The sequence below is a fragment of the Rhynchophorus ferrugineus genome, unplaced genomic scaffold (genome assembly GCF_030347505.1).
Source record: "Rhynchophorus ferrugineus isolate W39M unplaced genomic scaffold, kcgeb_rfMv2 rfM4, whole genome shotgun sequence".
Taxonomy (NCBI): domain Eukaryota; kingdom Metazoa; phylum Arthropoda; class Insecta; order Coleoptera; family Curculionidae; genus Rhynchophorus; species Rhynchophorus ferrugineus.
In genome coordinates this window covers 42,923,241-42,943,563 of record NW_027472583.1, presented here as the reverse complement: position 1 = coordinate 42,943,563, position 20,323 = coordinate 42,923,241, and the positions used below count along the sequence as shown (strand labels likewise).

The window sequence follows — 20,323 nt, the reverse complement described above, 5'->3', positions numbered from 1 at the left end:
ATACCCAGAAAACCTACCAGACAAACTGCATGCGTTGCTTTGCACATAGTTTCCAAATTCTGAAGTGCGTAAATGGATCAATAGTTAGATCGCTACCAAACCAACATCGTTATTTCGATACGGTCTAGCCATATTTTCAGAAATATGGGGACAAATTATAACAAATGATGTGTATTTTGATTAGTATATATTATACCAAATTTTTCCAAGATATGCATATTTAAATGAAAAAATTCTTAAAAAAAAAAATTTAAATGAAAATATTCATGAAAGCATCTAGTATATTCTAGGTATAACTAAGCAAAGAAATAACAAAGAAACTAGCAAGAATAATGCTTTTTACTCCGGACCTGTAACACGAAAAAAGAGCATATGAGACAAAGATATTGCCATTCATCTTCCATCACTACAAGGTTTAGAATTAGAATACTAAATCACATTAAATCCGAATCTGTCAAAATTGAGAGAGGTTACCACAAATAAAACCCTCAATAATACCGGATTCAAGCTCCATCTAAGGAGTCGGTTCTGCGATTACTACAAGTTTATTAATCAGTTAATAAATTAATATTACTAGCATCAGGGATATGTGTTTAATATTTAAACTAGAGATAAGCTAACAGAACATTCTAATGTTCAAACAAACTGACAGATCCAATATATTTGAACAATTTATTCGAATTAACTTTAAATTTAAGTAAATTCTAATTAAATTTTTGCTTGACTGTTCTCTGGAACAAAGTTAAAATACTTGACTTGAATATAAATTTCCAGCTAACGAGAAAATTAAATAAAAGATTGTTATTCGGATATTATAAATATTGTTTTTAATCAAACTTATTATACCTGCATTATAATTTTTAATTTTTAACGAAATCGTTATAAGTTAGATTAGATAATATTTGAAAAATACGTTTAGAATATAAATGAATTAAGAAATATCTGAAAATAATTTCGACAGCAACAATAATATATTCATATATTAATCAAGAGAGAGGAAAATATTTTATGGGCAGCTATTATCACTGGACTAGCCTGAAAAAAGTGGAAGTAATAATAAAATGAATATTACATGGTTTTAGCGAACTGTATCAAATTAAATGATGAACTCTTGCAGTAACCAGCAATAGACGAACTGTAAACGGCAATAAGATTATTAAAATGTGGTAGGACCACTGTAATCAATCAAATAACGGCAGATATAGCCAAGACCGGTAGTAAAACATTATTTCAACGGCTTCACATATTGTTTACGTAAATTTAAAAGCAAGAAATCAATAATTATATCGACATCTGAACATAAACTACAGTCTAATAATCCGAGATCCGGCAGAATGTAGTTCAAATCACGGTTGTGATTCATCTTAAACACATGACTTCATGTCTAATACGATCTCGGAAGGAAATATGCCGAATTTACCTTATCTCATAGACATTGTATTTTAAAATCCTCTAACTTACAGTTGTCCGACTGTAACAGTATCCAAGTTTCAGAGCCATGTCTTCTATACGGCAAGAAAAGCGTTCGAAATATGCAGATTTTAATATTGATTCTAATTCTCCTGAACTTAGCTGATTTGACTTATTAGTTCGACGGTGAACTCCTGCACGTTCTCTAATGGGTCAGTCGTCAATTCTTTGGTATTTTCTTCATTAGAATTAAAATAATGCCAAAAGCCTCAGTGTTTCTACAGCAAATATAGGCCGATCATCCGAATATATAGCCGAACATCAGATTGGTTAAGGAGTCTGTAATAGCATATTGATTATCCATAGTACTGGATGCAGATAAATATTGAAAATCAGTGAAGAAATGACATATCGTTGACGAACATTGACTCGGGCCCCAAATGGATTTGTTATATCCATTCATCATTTTTTTTTGTATTTAATGTAAGGTGCCTGATTTGTATAGTTTTCAAGATAACCTTCCCGACTATAGATAATTATATAAATAGTGAAATATTAAACAAAATATATTTTTGAAATTTCCAACTCCATGTAACCCATTTAATCCAGTGCAGTCGTTCTCATACAATAATGGATATACTAATTAGAGTTATTAGATCAAAATTATACATAACTTTGGTAATCGATATTAATATAATTTTATTACATCGTCATCATATCCTTCCTATCCTTAATAGACGCTCCAAGAGCTGCTAGACGACGCAGGTTTTTATAATTCTTCTATAAATTCCCATTACTGTCAATCAGCAACAGTTCTTTTAATCTATATCCCTTCGGTTCAATTCTAAACTACTTCAGCCTAAGTCTTTCAACTATAATATTGTAATATTACATATTATACTTTAACTGTAATATATTGATAAAATGCTTTCTATTTTAAGAAGGTATCAGACAGTCCATTAAATAGAAAAAGTTTTTTGAATTTTTTAAATGTACGTAACCCCCACATTTTTCTTAAACTAACTGCAGATTACCAAACAAAATTCCATTCGCCTTTTTAATTAATATACTGCTTTAATGTATTTGCAATTTATCCAAAATCAGATTTATTTTTACTTTTTCTAATATATTAATTTTCTTTAGATTATAATTTCTAGTAATAAAATTGAAATATTTTTATCTCCAAACACGAAATTTTATTTGCAACACAATATTAATGGAACTACTGAAGTGTAACGATTGATGTTTTTATTTGTTTATTACATTATTACTAGTCGTCGCCGATTAACTTACAATTCGTCTTTACAATAACTTATATCCAGGTATATATCTGCGGTTTTTTTATTAAATGCAACTTACTACACTACACTACACAAGATCAAATGTTTAGATTCTTTAAAGTATTTGTCATGTTCTGGTGTTATCCAAAAATTATATTATTTTGATATTGACATAAGAATGTAGTCTGTCCTCATGTCTCCTTGTAATTATCTTCATTTTCTAAATGACAGTCGGTGTCTGAAGGTCTCGGTGTAAGTAATGAGTGCTGTAGTATCTTGACACATCTACAATACTCGCAGGACTCATAAAACTTGCATTGTATTTATATTAGTTTTCGCGGAACATCCCCATAATTGAATTCCTTATGTCCATTTAGGTTTCAAAACTTTATTCGTAATAGTAATTTATTATGTACCCATACTTGTGATTTTCTCTCATTTTAATAAAACTTTAGCTCCAGTCCTTTCTTTTTCTTTTTTACATGTTCCTTCCAACTAAGTTTTGCCCCAAGATTCATACTTAGCGTTGTTGCTATATGGAATAATAGTGTTATTTATTGTTATTGGTGGCTATGCGGTCTGATTATACTTATGAACTGCGCATGTACATTTAGATTTACTTTGGTTAATTTTAATTTTCCAAGTTTGGGTCCAACTCTGTATATTGTCAATGGCCTGTCGTAATTTTGGTGCATCTTCTTCTCTCTTCTCTCATCTCTTCTCGTCTCATCAGCATATATACTCATCTTGATATTTTTCATTTATGGTATATCATGTGTAGAGTAGGTAATTAATTGGTCTGAATACAGTTCCCCGTGGTACATCTGTTTTAGCTTCTTTATTGTACAGTAGGCTTCCTCTTGTTTGACTCTAAACATTCTGGCTGTAATGTAAGTTTTCAATAATTCAGCACATTGTTTCAGCAAAATTTTCTGTAGTTTGTGAACAAGGCCATCATGCCATACTTTTTCAGAGGCTTGTGCTACATCTGAGAATATAGCTGAATATACCTTTTTACCTTCATGTACATGATTAATTAATTTAACATATAACTTATTCTTTTTTTGTTTGAGTTTTTTTTGATAAGCTATTATAGTGGACTTTAAATAACAAATGAAACAACAAAATCAAAAAATCTTGATATAATGAAAGATCGAGAGAATTTCATCGATAAAATGTGTAGGTATTAATACCAAAGTTTCATAAAAGCTAACATACAAACAGTTTATATAATCTATTAAAATTTTTTCTGTACATACGTCATCAGGATGTATATACAGAAAAATTTTGAATTTTCTATATATGAAATGGCCGGCCGTAATTTGTAAATTCGTTTTAGTATCAAATAATATTTTCCTTCTCATTTTATTCTAGTTAAAAAGAGACACAATGCTGTCTGATTAGATCGAAGACGTAAACGAATGAGCCTGTCAAAGTCGTCCGATTGTCAGACGTATGCAAAATTCTTAAAAGCAATAGTGATAAGGAGTTATATCTCTACCCAATAAACTATTATGGCTGTATAATTAACTGTAGTTTTAGGATGTACTATAATGTTAAAATAAATTATATTTGATAACATTTTTGTTCAACTATTTTATTTAGAATAGAATTAGAATGTATGTCAAAGCCAAACTGAACTATAAAACTCAGAGTTGATGCGGCAACATTGCGATTTTTTTATGTCACCGATTTAAATGACGTATGCACAAAATAACTTTGAGCAGGCTATATAAAACCTTCTGATGAACTGGAATCATTTCTGAATAAGACACTAAATCTGAAACGTAAACCAATGAAACATATTAGTTGAGTATGGATGAATAATGACCATAGAAGAAATATCATGACAAAGTGCTTTTTTAAGCTTTTTATACATAACAATGCTTCATCACATATTCAATCCAACAACCTACAAAGTTAAATTTAAAGCATCCAACTGAAATAACATTGAGTTGTGTGGTTTCGAAAGACGACTTTTTCTTACATGGAATTTAAATGATGCCAAAGAAACAACAAAACAAATAACTAACATTACATAATATTTCGAGATATAACATTGTATACTATTTTCCAATAAGCATTAAATATCCAGTAAGCAATTAATTTAACATACATCATTTTAAAGATGGGATTTAGAACTCATAAAACAATTTTATTACTTTATCGTTCAGATACTCTAACAATTTTCCTTCCAGATGTCAAAACTGGTTTCCTATAGCTAATACTGGTCACGAAAGGGAATTCGATATTTTGAAACCACGTGACTTGCCTTTAAATTTTTAACGACTACGATTCTGTATTTGAAATGTTGAAGAAGCACAACGAAACCAGACCATTTCAAAAAAGATTTATAATCAGAGATTCGAAACGGACAAAATAAGAAATATCATCCGAATAACAGCTAGATAGAGCCAATTACAAACCAAAATGTTAAACCCGCCATAGACGATTTAAAGATATCTGCTAATAAATAAAACAAAAATATAATAAACTAATAAGTAATTTTTATTACATCTTTCAATGTTGTGATTAGTACAATCTTAATTTCCAAATTAATATTTCATTATTGTTCTATTATGTTTGCATTAATACAAGCAAAACGAGAGCAGAATAGGTATAGTCCGTCCAAAATAAAAACTTACGCCATCAGAATGTTTGACGTCTCAATATAGAAATATTTCAACCACGTCAACTTTTGCTTTTAATTCATTTTAGCTTCGACATATAACAATAAAGTAGACAAACTTAAAATACCCACAGACTTATTATTTCAAATCAACATAACAAAATCTGTCAGCTTTTATCTCAGGCACTCTAGTGACTTAGACGCGCAATGAGAATATGTTTGCATATTTAAATTTCCATTCTATATTTCTATGTTTTATACAACTATATAACAAATTTCTAATGTAAATATAATGATGTTATCAAATATAATTTATTTTAACGTTATAATATATTTAATGCATATATTATCGAAGTACTTAAGCTAGAGTTAAGTATACAGCCATAAGAGTTTGAAGTGTAGGGTTGTTTTATGATATCTACATTGAACTATTTTCGACACTGCCTATGAAGTAAAGTTCTAGGCACGTTTTTTAAATATAGTGGTATCCACCGAAGGTCTAATCCACGTAGTTAACAACTGTATATCCAAGTAGTACATTTTATTTTCATGGAAGATCATATTTACATTTTTACGTTTAATTCTTGTTTACTTCACTGATAGGTTTCCATCTCAAGAGTTCCTTGTCAAGTCATTTTGGTTGAGAGTAACTCTCTTGTGTCACTATCTATGTACATTTTTGTTGTAATATTTGATCTATTTTGTTTATATTACTAAATTTAATTACATAATTCCCCTTAACGCATTTTCCATATCATTTGCAAAAGAGTTAGTATACATATTCTCCTCATATTTCAACTAAGTGCTCATGAGTATTCTAAATAATTACACAGATGTCTGGACACACTAGTCTTACAGTCACTACCACTTTAACTATCAGAATCACTCTTCAAGCTAAATAATAAATTGTTAAATATCTAATATATCAAACACTTGTTCACGATTCCACCATTTATCAATTTCTTCTTCTGTGTATCTTATGGAATTCGTTCAAACCGTATGTATTATGGTAAACTATGCTTCCTTCCACAAGTCCAAACAGTTCTTCATTGTATATTCCACTCGATCAACTTATGCAATACAGTCACTATTTACCATCCCCATATCAATTCTATAGAATTAAACATGCAATGATGGGGAAGAAAACGTAATACTCTATAAATATATTTCTGCCATTTGATATACTGTGATATTTATCAGACTTTCTAAAAAATCTCTTCTTTGTCTTACTATCAAGTGATAATATAAAGTAGTGCTATCTTCAAGATGGTATTATCAAAATTTAATTTATATTCCTGAGTTTTATGAAAATACTTCCCAGATTAACAGTAGTTTTCTCTGAACCAATTATATTAAATTACGATTATATCTAAAACACAATATCGAAAAAAAATACTCACTTTTTTCATAGATCACATATGTATATTTGATTCCGAATAGAGCTAGCATTAAGGAGATCTCTATTCATCACCCGCTTCGTATGTTCCTCTCTTTACTGAATTTAAAATTATATTATTCTTCACTTTTTGAGAAAATTTTGTAACAGTGTCCATACTAATATTCAGAGCAGCTGCAGCACTCTAAAAAATATTTTCAATATAATTAAAGCAGCAACATAATATTTGGTATCATTATAGTCGAGGCCTCCATTATCTCGTACCTGTTCGAAGTAACTAATTAGCGACGCAATCTGTTTCTGACCTTCCTGGCTTCGGAATTTTCAGAATAATCATAATATTTATGATATATTTTATGATATTTGGTAGCGACTTGAAATGTATCAAAACAAGCTAAAAGCTAAAACATCGTTTACTTTTTTATAATCTATAATTATTATCACTAAAATTTTAAAGAATATTGTAAATATTTGCACCAGTCAAACAGTTTATAAGCTTCAATTGAATCCACAAAAAAAAATACAAGCGATTTTTTTCCGTAACAGCATTCCTGCAAAAAACAATTTAATGTTTTAGAAATTTCCCAATCCGTGCATACAAAGATTTAAGACTGCTTACCTACTTAAGATTTCATTTCAACGTCAACTATGGCGTATTGGAAGTACTATTCCAGTGGTAAAAACACTAACAGTCTCAATCCTTATGTATCAGACAATGGTGTGATCCATTTTTCTATATAGTTCACAAAAACAGTCTCGTTTCCTCAAATTTATCAAGATCGACAAATTGCAAGCGTTCAGTAATAGAATATTGATGATTGAAATTCTGAATACCGCATGTCATGTTAGAAACATCCAAAAATATCGAGACAATGATGTCTGAATTAGTCTCGGAATTCGTAAACACAATTACCAGAAAGTTCAAAAAGGAAAGGTTCAAAAAGTTCGAAAGCAAGATTCGTAGGTTAGATTAGTAGTTTATTCAAATTATAGAAAATCTCCGTTAAATTTAATGTCATTATCCAATAATCAATTCCTACTTAATTTTTTGTCTCGTTAAAATATTGTAAACATATTTGCCTTCAATTATTTATAATTTAACCTTCAACTTTATAATTATTAAAAACTCACCTCCTCCTATTGTGTTTTTACACTAACTTCCATGATTAGCCATATTTCGGGTAAACCATTAAAAATCCATTTACTTTTTACAAAACATTTTTATTTAATATGTTTACTGACAACCCATCAATATCAATTAATCCGGCTTATATTAAAAATTAATTTTATGCTACTTTCTGTCATTATATATAAAATATATTTGTGATAAACAATTGTTGTCTCATTTTTTTAATAAAACATATTTTGCTTCTCTTTGATAATGTAATACGAGTGTTCATGGTAAGTGGATATTTGAAAGCTGTTCCGTTGATCAAAAATAGGAATTTACAAAGTTTCTACTTATATAGTAGAGAAAGGATTCAACAATGGTCCAATAAGCTGAAAGTAATCAAATAATTCGTAAAAACCTTGTCTAGAGATTGCTTTTTTGCTTTTTTCAATGGGTAATTAATAAATAATAGATTATAATATATTAAATAAATTATAAATAAATAATAGTAAATTTTATCAGAAGCTAAACAGAAGGAAACATGTTTGTTGGGCCGTGATTAATATGCTATCCCAACATCGAAGCAGCGAAGAGTAAAAAGAAGATTTGTATATCATTTTAAGAAGTTTAAAGAATGTGAAAGCCCTTAACTCTAAACTTATCGTATCTTAAATATTTACTTTCAAAAGTCTTTTTGCGTGATTAGCCAAATCCACTTGTTGTACAACCTTCTTTCTTCCAATTCAACCAATCTTTTTTTCTTAAAACATAGGTGATGTGAACACAAAAAAATTATTTCATCGCCACTTAAAAAAAATGGAAAAGTGAACCAAATCCACGTTTCATAACCAGTTCAATCAACGTTCACCAACATTTATGACTTTTTCAGATTCGCAACGATATATTTTTAATAACCACTGATTTACAATAAACTGCCACCATAACCATAGCCTTTAAAAATGATGAATATCAGTAGGAATTACTTGAATAGTTAGAAATTTGACAAGGTCATGGTATTTAACTCAAGCGAACGTAACATTATAATGTGTCTTGCTACTTCATTTTTGCATAACATACTGGATATACACAACGTAACTGTAGATGCGCATAGAGGGAGCATCCCACTTCCATATGCCAGTGCGATACGTTTGTGAAGGTGATTTTACTCGTGTTTTACAAGCATTATAAGTGCCAAACAATGTAAAACAACTCTTGAACAACCTAACCTAACTATTAAATTCGATTTTCTTACCATTTCTTTACAGATAATTTTCTAATTAGCGTTATTGAATAATGCAGTGTATACGTAAATTGTATATTCGCCATTCATTATTTTTGTTGTTTGATCTACTACCGAAACCGATAAAACATTTTTAGAAACTAACGATGTTGCTCTGTCATATCCCAATTGTCAAAATTTTATTTCAATGACAAAGAACCAAAATGGACAAAATTTAACTCAAATTTTCGGCTTCGCCGTTTAAGCGTCGTTGTTTTATTATTTTCTTAAAATCAGGGTTAGTCATAGAGTCTTACTGTACCGACATCGAATAAAACTATTACAGCAAATATTTGCCGTCGTCACTGAAATAAATTTAATGACGTACTGTTACAAAAAAATTCGTTGTCAGAGTTATAATACAATGCTACAGCTCAAATGGAAAGTCGTATTTACCAGTCATAGTGTCTTCTGATCACCACTTCATCGATGCAGTATTAATTGGCTGGGACACGATTCTCAAATACTGAATAAGTGCAAAAATTGATGGATATTGGATCGCTGGAAAACCAATGTGGTTTTTTCGACACGGTATCGCCACATTGACAGAAAAATAACAAAAAATTGCGGAACATATTGTATCAATTTTTCTCAATAGATATCTTTTTAAAAGAAAAAAATATACTTTTATGATGTAAATATATTTTTCTATATCATTTTTGTATATTTATTTAAAAAAGGATGTATTATTGAAAGTTATAATACTACTCCAATGAGAATTCTGACATGAAAAATACATTTGCTTAAAAAACCTGAGATAAATTCCAAAATTATAATTATCGAAGTTCAAATGAATCCGAATCCGAAGTATTTTCGTGGAAATTTAAATGGGTGAGAAAACTATCATCTTATGGACAGGAATGTTTTTTTAAAATTAGTTAATACGTCTCGGGATAAAATTTTATAAAAGGAAAATCAACGTAAAATTATTTAACTTTCGCGCATCTTATACTATTTACAATATCTATATTAACTTACCTTCAATCTTCCATATTCTCAACTGTACCTAAAAAATCAATAAACACAAAAGCTTAAATAATACTGAATAATAATTAAATTAAATTGTTAACAGTTAATAACGACTGCAAACTCACTTTTCCCATGAAATTGCATCGCTTGCGCTGTTTAAGAAATAATAATAAGCTAAATTAAGTTAAAGAATAAGCTGGCAACACCACCTGGTTGTACTGAGCTCACAAGTGTAGTCTATCCAAAGTTGGTGTGAGCATACAATACTATATACTCATCTAAATTTATAATGTCAAAACGTCGCAATGTTGCCGTATCAACTCAGAGTATTAGTACAGTTTAGCTTTGACATATAAAAAAATTCTAGTTTAAATAAAATAATGAAACAAACAAACACAAAAGTGTATAGGTGAGAATTGTTTTATTATATTTACATTAAACTCTTTTCCACACCACCCATGAGGTAGAGTTCTAGGCGCGTTATTTATGTAGTGGTATCCCCCTGGAGACCTAATCTACCTAATTAACATTTATATATCCAAGTAATGTATTTTACTCTCATTAGAGAGCATATTTATATTTTCACGTTTAGTTCTTCTTTCCTTCGATGGCGTGTTTCCTTTTCAAGTTATTTTGATATCTTCTTGATTCACATTCCTACTTCTTAATAAAAATGACTGAATTATTCCTAATGCATTTGTCATATCTGCAAAACAGTAGGTATATTGTCTCTCCTCTCATATTTTAACCAAATTTTCAAGTAAATTATGAACAATTACATACATATCTAATGGATATAAATCTTTCACGCTCTTAGAATATGTCTATGAATGCAATGCCTGAAAGCTTCATTAGACATCTTCGATACTTCAGACTAACAGTTTCATCTGAAATAATTGTATTAAATTATGTTTGTATTGAAAAAACTACTCACTGCATTTATAGATTTCCTATATTTGATCTGTGATAGTGTTATCATCAAGCTGATCTTAATTCGTCAACCGCTTCGCATGAGGACGGTTTCTTTTTGGTAAATCCAAGATTATGTTTTTAATTTTTTGAGATATTTCAGTAATCATGTCCATACTAATTTAAGTGCAGCTGCAACACGCTAAAACATTTTCATGAAAAACCGCAGCAAATTAATATTTAGCAGAAAAATTGCTTATCTCTCCAACAAATTTTATGGCAAGAGGGAGCCTCCATTATCCAATTTCTGTTCGAATTAGTTGATTATAAAGAGATTCTGTTCTGTCTGCCATCGGCATTTTTAACCAGAGTCATAATTAGTAGCGATTTAAAATGTATCAAAACAAGCAAGGCTTTAAGACAATGCTTGTCGATATACAACCTCTTATCACCAGTATCGTTTTAAGAATTTTGCACACGTTTGACAACTGGACGACTTTGACAGATTGATTCGTTTACCTGTTCGAACGTATCAGACAGCATTGTATCTCTTTTAGGAATAATAAAATGAGAAGGAACATATTTCCTTATTCTAAAGCTAATTTACATATTTCGGCAGGCAATGAATTAAACATATTGATGATGCATGTTCACAGCAACTTTGGATAGACTATATGTATTTTTGTATGAATTATATTAATTGATGTACTTGTAACACACATTATACAAAAATTTTAATTTTTTTTGTTAAGAGTCTTCTTTTTACCAGCGAGAGTTTATCTGGACTGGACCTACAGTTTAACATGAGCTCCGAAATTCGATCAACGGAGATCATCCCAAAAGACATCCGGTTTTACCGAGCCTGGTTATTGGCATGACTGGAATGGTTATTCCTTGTCAGATTTTCCGCTATTGCCTATAAAGACATTTACAATTACAAAAACAAACATAAAGTACATGACCCAGCAGAATTCTAACCCGCGATTATCGCAACAGTAGAAAGACCGTCATGTCGCCTTGACCACTGCGCCAACGAAGACAGCCATTTTAAGTATTAACTATGTTAAACCTCACAATCCATCTGTGTAGTATTCTTAAGCAAGATTCTGACTTAGCGTATTAATATAGAGTTTAAACAAATTACAACTAAGCAGTGAGAAATTTCAAACAGCTTAAATTAAAAACAGAATTTTAGTATTAAAGCAGTGAATTCTAGATTTTACGATGTCGCCAACTCGGTACAATTTCCTTATAACTCAATCAAAACGATCAAAAAGTCCGTCAGATCCATCCAATTCACTTGCAAGCTGAGTATGCCACTGATATGCTTACTAAATCAATCCCGTCCAATTTATGCGAGCTTAAGTTGTCTGCGTTTTAATTTAATACAGTTTGAAGTTCCAGGGGGGCGGGGGAGACGGGCTTTTTTTACGTCTATTTCTCGTTCGACTCGTACGAGACGCCAACGCGATACTGAGAGCCTTCCTAGCCAAACCCCGGGTCGTAACAGAAAACTGTCTCGGCGCTTTCTCGAAGATTTTCAATTAGAAAATCGATCCCAGACCGGATAGTGTTAGGAGATTGTGCGGTTTTGATTTGAGGTTATGATATACGTCTTGAGTCACTAACTTTTTTATTGGGCTCTATAGGCTTTGATATGTAAGAGATCAAAATAAAGTTTTTCGTTAAAAGTTTTATATATAAAGAGAAGAGAGAGAAGTGACGATCTGTTAGATAAACATAAACGAAGGTTGTAATGTAATTACTTTAATCAAAATCGTATAAACTTTGCTAGACCTTCTTAACACGCTTAATTGAAAAGTCATACAATGAAGTAAAACAATAATGCTACATGGTGGCCGAAAATTATTTATTATAAAAATATAACATACGAAAAGCTGCAGGCTGAAAAGTCCGGGACGTAAGAAATAAACTGTATTCATCAACGTAATCTCCTTTAAAAGCAACACAATCATTCGGCCGCTCTAACGTTTCAATACCACTTTTGTAGAACGATTTATCTTTTGCCTCAAAATAGGCACCAGTTGCTGTCCACTCAGATCGTTTTGATTCCGGAGTGAAGCGATGAATCCATGTCTCATCCATTGTTACATATCGACGCAAAAATTCCAGTTCATTACGTTTAAATATGACCAAACACTACTCAGAATCATCAACAGGTTTTTGTTTTTGGTATACAGTGAGCAAACGCGACACCCACTTTGGACAAAGCTTTCTCACAGTCAAATGCTCATACATTATAAAACCAAGACGTTCTTTTGATGTCTTTATGAACTAACTCACGCAACTTCACTTCTCGATCATTCACAACGATTTTGTGTATATTTTTTATGTTTTCTGGAGTTACCACCGCATTTGCGCGTTCACTACGCTCTGCATTATCGGTTTCACGACCATGTTTGAAGTTAGCAAAATAACGTCTTATTATTTATTCTGTTGAAGCGGAGTCCTTATAACACTTTTATTTTCGTTGCTTCGCTTAAACCATAGTTTTTCCCATCAGGAAGCAGTGTAATATCAAAACACCAAATTGTTTTAGATTTATTGTTTTGAAAATAACACAAGTAGTGGTCACTCTTAACACAAACTTATGAGATGAATATCATGAAATTTAACAGATTTCTTTTTTGAAGTTTAGTTCTAACTGAAAAAGCGGTGAATGCAATAAAACTAGCGCCATCTATGTGTTAGGCTAGGGACTTTTCAGCCCATAAATTACAATGTTTAAAATAAAAATTTCAAACTATTATTAATAAAACAAAAATTACCTTTGGACTGTGTAACAATCCTTGATGTTTTTTATTGACATTTTGACGTTTTTTTATGTTAACTTCATTACACCTATTCACCTATCAGAAGCGCTACAAAACATTGACGTCACTTACCATTTCTTAAGCACTATTTCCGCAATCTAACATTTGAAATTTTTAGCGCGCTTCGATTTTATTTGGATTATTTATCTTATATTTCACAATTAAAAAAATGGTTTTGCGCAAGCAACGGCGCGAAAGATAAATGGAAAAATTAAACAAGGAAAGCAGAATAAAGGAACAGAACAGGAAAATTGAAATAACCTAAATTTTCCCACAATCGATTCGTCGATATGACTGTACTCTGTGACCGTAACCAAAAAATTAATTTTAAAAAGAATACTACATACTATGTTATATAGAACTTAATAAAGTAGCCAATAATAACACAGTCACCACATGGGAACTGTAAGAATAGTATTATTGAAATCAAGTGCTCTTATTTGCTAAGACAAATCAAAATTGTTTCGATATGAAACCTAGTGAAACAGATACAGATGCAAATGTACTTAACAAGACTACCATAGTATTCATTTTACATAGTTGAATAAAATTATTAGACTCATATACACAATAAACACATGAATAAGGCCCAACCTCAAATGTTATCAACAGTGTTATTTACTCCACAACACAAATGTACTCAATACAAAAATGATATAAATTATGTTACATGCGTTTGATAATGCATTGTATGCTCTATATTGTGCCAAATTATCTAGTAATATTTTGCAGTAATAATAGCTTAACAATCTTATAAGTCTGTGTAACTACAATACTTCATAAATTACTTTACAAAATCTGTGTTTCTATGTATGTTTTAACAAATCAAATTGTCCTATGACAATTTAATTTGTTATGAATATGAGTGAATTAAATAGATATCTACTTAGCTTATCTTACATTACTTGACTTGACTGCACGTAAGTATTACTCAAAATGTTTGAAAATTCTTTTTACCACAACACACATACTCGGCTGTAAAAACTTGATAAAATCGCATTATTCAGTCAAATATGTACGAAATACCCCTAAGCTGACGAATTACAGCTACAAACTATTTTATGTGCAAAGTTTCTTGTTCAGATATTTGATATTGGCCTTCCGTATATCTAACCATGATGGGATTTGATTGACTCTTGTTGAAGGCCTGAATTTATTTTTTTTGTTTTTTAATAATATAAGGCTAGTAGTGAATAACAATGAATGTTGTGTGAGTTATAGGAACCATATCTTGTAGGAACATATACTGATTTCATGGACGCTTGCACGACTAAACCAGTATTGTATTGAATATAATTCAGTATATTATTTGGTAACTAAAAAAGGAACCAAATTGTTAATTACTCATATAACCTCAATGTTTTCAATATTGTTATTTACCTCGATATTACCTTAATTACACATTAGACAAATTAAAACTAATTAAAATAGTTAATACGTACACTAATTTAAACTCTACTATGCCAATATTATAATCTTTCAAATCTTTTTTTTTCGGAAATAATTTTTATTCCAGGTAAAGTAAATACGTGATAATCAATAAAGCAAAGTGTCGACTTAGGAATATCCAAAATAGCTAAATTTGTATATAAGCAGATCTGCGATAACTGAGACGTTCATGTGATGCACATTTTGTTCCATTAAAAGTGTATGTGCAATTCCTAATCTTGATACATTGAATACAGAACACTGTGTCCGAGATCAACGTCACGGGTTTTCCATTCGTAATTGCTTGACGTCATATTGAAAAATTCAGCATTGGCTTTCCTTTCACTTGAAATGAGAATATACCCAATAAAATAATATAACAAAACAAATATTATATATTTGAATTTTCATTTCCGAAACTTTTTTTAATTTTATATTTCTTATAGATATATAATTGAATATTATCCACATTATATTTAGATTTAGCAATGCAAATTTTCGCCGTTTAAACTACTATCGACAGTTTCATATAATTTGTGAAGCTTGTTAGAAGGAAACTTAATTTCTGAGATCTTCAGAATCTCTAAAAGCATCTCCAAAAACTTTAAAGCAAATGGAAAATATATGTCAAGTTAACTTCTTTTCGTTACAAGTTTTCCAACTCCACTTAATTGAACAAATTCAATAAAAAAAACAGGTGATGACAGCCGTGAAAAAAATCTACTGAATACGGAATTAAATTTATACAGATCACTTACTGAAATGACATAATATGTATAATAATTATCATAAAAATGGGTTTTATTTAGTAGTTTATTGATTCATTAAGATTGACCAAATAAACGACATCGTAAACTATTTGACACAACGCTTTAAGATGGCACAAAAGAAGTCTTGAAAGCACAGCCAAGTGCAAAATATCTTTTTCATATTGCTAACTCAGTAGTCAAAGTGGCTGAATGGTTCTCCTACAAACACAATAGTATCAGGTTTGATTCCCACTATGTCAGGGGTTTTTCTAATGGAGATGAGGTTAATAGTGGCAGGTGCGATTAGGTTGATTGTTTAAGAAACCAACTATATCAAATATTCCGGTATGTTATATATTATTAATTATACAGTGCCACTTGGCATATACATAAATAAAGTATAACAAAATTAAATATTTTATTTCACGTTAGCTCTGAAAATATTGTTAATAATATACAAAAGGTGGAGGATAATTTTAAAGAAAATTGAATTTTAACATTAAGAAATTGCCTATATAATGTCTAAATCGGTCGATAGATAACATCGATAAGATAGCATTAAGCACGTTGGTTCAGAACCTACGGTAACAAGTTAGTTTATTTAAAATCAAAATTGTTAAAGGAGAAATGCAGAAATAAATGGGGAAGATCATTATAATAATATCCATGACTTTCTTTAAGAAAGTAAACCCAAATCGACTTAGATATTATGTCATTCGATGGGCTTCAATTATTCAATACAAACACACAGACAAAGCTGGGCAAAATACAATTTTTTTAGTTATTGAAGTACAAGTTACACAATACAGTATTATTTTAACTATTTTTATTAAAAATCAAAATATAAATAAGAAAACGTAATTAGGTGTTTTATAATTAGAATTGAACAAGTCCAGCCCAGCCCAATAACCAGTAAGAAGAATTTCCTTTTATGAGCACTAGATTTTTAAATCTACTATCATAAATAAAACAATCTTTCTACATGTCCTAATAAGCACAAACTTATATTATGTTGTATGAACCCATTTTGATGGAATAGATGGTAAGCTATTTGTTTTTGTAGTTTAGGAAGCTAACTAACTTTAACTCCATTTTTGATGTCTGTGGTTGATCACTGTCGCGGTTCAATCTCTTTGTAATTTGATTCTTAAACATGAATTCCAAGATTCTATATCATCTTCGTATCTTATTTCTAAGCTATCCTTTAATTATGATGCAATAACAGTAAGATGTCACAAATTATAAACCTGCAGCCGATCTAATCTGGACCTTACAGACATTAAAGTGCGCAGAAGTTTGCCATAGTGACGATTAAATGACCTGAATGTATCTAATCCTGTGGTAACTGGATTCAATACTTCAATGAATTCCTCCAAGTATTCCAATTATATGGCCGTTAAAGTCTTATCCAGCTGATCAAATATGTCATAGAATTTTGATTCATTTCTCATCAGCTCCACTATAGAATGGCAGACGGACCTTTTATCTTATGAGAATGGAGCATATTAACTAATTGTACATTACAATTACTGAACAGTGAGTTCTGCTGATATGAGAATCCCTCATGAAAATGTTCACGTCGGTAGTAGCCCAAAGGACTTAAGGTGTGACTGAAGCATCTGACAGTCTAGACAAATATAACTCTCTCTCTCTCTCCATTCGTTTTCTATTATATTCACTGGTAACAATACGTGTTCATAAAAAAACAGAGTCGGAAGCAGATGTGCTATCACTTTAGCTTCCATAATTTGACATATATTTTGGGGGCCGTAATATTTCTTACGAAAGCTATCGAGCTATATCGAATGATTCCAATTAAAAAGAACGCCAATAATAACCAATTAGAAATTATATTCTTAATTAAGAATTAATTGAATTACAAAATTCAAGTACTTCCCAACTCTGAATCTACTGGTATTTTATACGGAAACCGTCTGACGCTAGTAAAATAAACGTTTCATTTCATGTAGCAACATTGGCTACTTTCCAACTCACGACAAACTGCAATGAATTATAACATAGTTAACAAAATCGATACTTAATAAAGACCGTCGTCGATTGCTCGCGAATAATCATCAATCCCTCAAGCGCTGCTTGTTTAAAATTAACCCATTAGCCCCGCCGAAAACTAATATCGATCTATTTTTCAGTGTCACTACTTCGACTTCGACGAGGAAATTGATTTCCCTAACGGCGGAAACGACTACTCCAACCTGCTGAACGTCGATCACACTTCCTCCTGTACCATCCAATAGCCCGCCATCGAGCCACTCCCACCTGGATCCGTGATATAATTGTTCTAAAATAGTGTTAAACGAGTCGATGCAGCGATCGAACAGCGCAGTGGAGTTTCGTTAAAACGTCGAGAAATTGCAAGAGGGAGTTAAGTACATTCTACGACCAAACATTTTCGTTTTTCAATATTTTTCGTGTATAATAATGTTGTAAATAGTACTAAGATACATTAGGAAGAATTTGGGATACACTATCTTTGCAATTATTACTATCATTGATATATATTTTATGTTTCTATCTAACACGTAAAAAATGGGTATTTTTTAAAAATCAGATAGAACATTTCTTTATGATCTGTCTTCAGTTGTATATTTCACACTTAAAAAACAAATGCAAAGCAAAAAAAGTTGATTTTTGGGTATAATTTGTACTTATTGAACATCAATCTTTATATTTGGTTAAGACATATTCAAATAAAAAAAATATCAGTGCAGCCTCTATAATCCGGACTAACAATTATTGTGTTCGATAAGTAACCATAGCCCTTCATAGATAACGTCGAATATACTGCAAGATGCAGGTTATAAAAATGTTAAATTTGTTTTAGACTCCTTTATTTTTCGGATTTTTCATTCTTCATTTTACTCTAGTTATAGAATTATTACCCTATACATAGAATAATAGAATATATAACGGAATATGCCTAATAAATTCGATTTGTGTTGAAACTGGTCGCAGCTGTTGTCAAGTGCCTACATAATTCTTCAAAACGTTAGTTTTTATTATTATTTCATTATTACATTGTTACTAGTCGTTTCCAACTAACCTACAATTTGTCTTTATGATAACTTTAATCTAGTTATATAACTAGGAGGACCCATCGGCCCTATCTCAGTCTCTAGTGAAATAATGTTTATACATGCCACTGCTATATTTTTTATTATATGCACCTCACTACACAACACTACACCAGATCAGATGGTTTAATTTTTGTCAGTCTGTGTCCTATTCTGATGATATCCACAAGCTGCAGGACTTCAATATTCTCATGAGAATGGAGTCTTTCCTCATGCCCCCTCTTGATTTCTTGACTGACTGTGGGTATCTGAAGGTCTCGATGTAGGTAATCAGTCCTATAGTATTTGGGTGCACCCACAATACCTCTCAGGACTTTGTTCTGAAAAATTTGCATTTTGTTTATGTTACTTTTTACAGAACATTCCCATAATTGAACTACGTATATCCCTATAGGTTTCAGTATTTGCTGATATAATAGAAATTTATTATGTACTGATAATTGTGATTTTCTTCCAATTAACCAATACATTTTCCTATATATCCAGTTCTTTTATTTTCTTCTTTACATGTTCCTTCCAACAAAGTTTTGCATCAAGATTCATTCCGAGATATTTGGCGTTCTTGCTATATGGAATGATTATTTAATGTATTTATTAGTATTATTTAATGTTATTGGTCCTTGTACGGTCTGATTGTAGGTAAACTGCACATGCACAAATTTACTTTCGTTAATTTTTATTTTCCAAGCTTGTGTCCAATTATTTATATTGTCATTTGCTTGTTGTAATTTTCGTGAGGCTTCTTCACTATTGTCTCCGACAGCTATAATCGCAGAATGATCAGCAAATGTAGCCATCGTAATATTTTCCATTTGTGGTATATCACAAGTGTAGAGTAAACCAGTAAACCCAGTAAACTTTCTTGTGGTACAGCTGCTTTAGCTTCTTTTATTGTAGAATAAGTTTCTTCTTGTATGACTCTAAACATTCTGGCTGTAATGTACGATTTTACTAGTTCAATGTGTTGTTTTGGTAACATTTTCTGTAGTTTATGAACAAGGCCTTCATGCTAAACCTTATCGAATAACAATATAGCTGAGCATACTTTTTTACTTTCGTAGGCTTTTTCAATAACATCTATTATTCTGTGGACCTAGCCAATTGGTTGAATGCTTGTTAATAAACCCAAACTGGTGTGTTGGTATTAGGTTTTTTGTCTCTATGATGCAAAACGTTAGTAATAATAATTAGTCCAATTTGATGCGGCAACACTGCGACGTGTTGGCATGCATTAACG

The 20,323-nt window shown here is 30.9% G+C and overlaps 1 protein-coding gene across 1 annotated transcript in view; it reads left to right on the top strand.

Moving 5' to 3' along the window:
• LOC143196356 (uncharacterized) overlaps positions 1-20,105 on the top strand; it is a 34,838-nt gene extending 14,733 nt beyond the window's left edge. Inside the window, exon 4 of the mRNA XM_076404020.1 lies at positions 18,145-20,105. Within this exon, the coding sequence (XP_076260135.1) occupies positions 18,145-18,249 (105 nt within the window). The 3' untranslated portion in view covers positions 18,250-20,105. The remainder of the gene's footprint in view (positions 1-18,144) is intronic.
• The last annotated feature ends 218 nt before the right edge of the window (positions 20,106-20,323 follow it).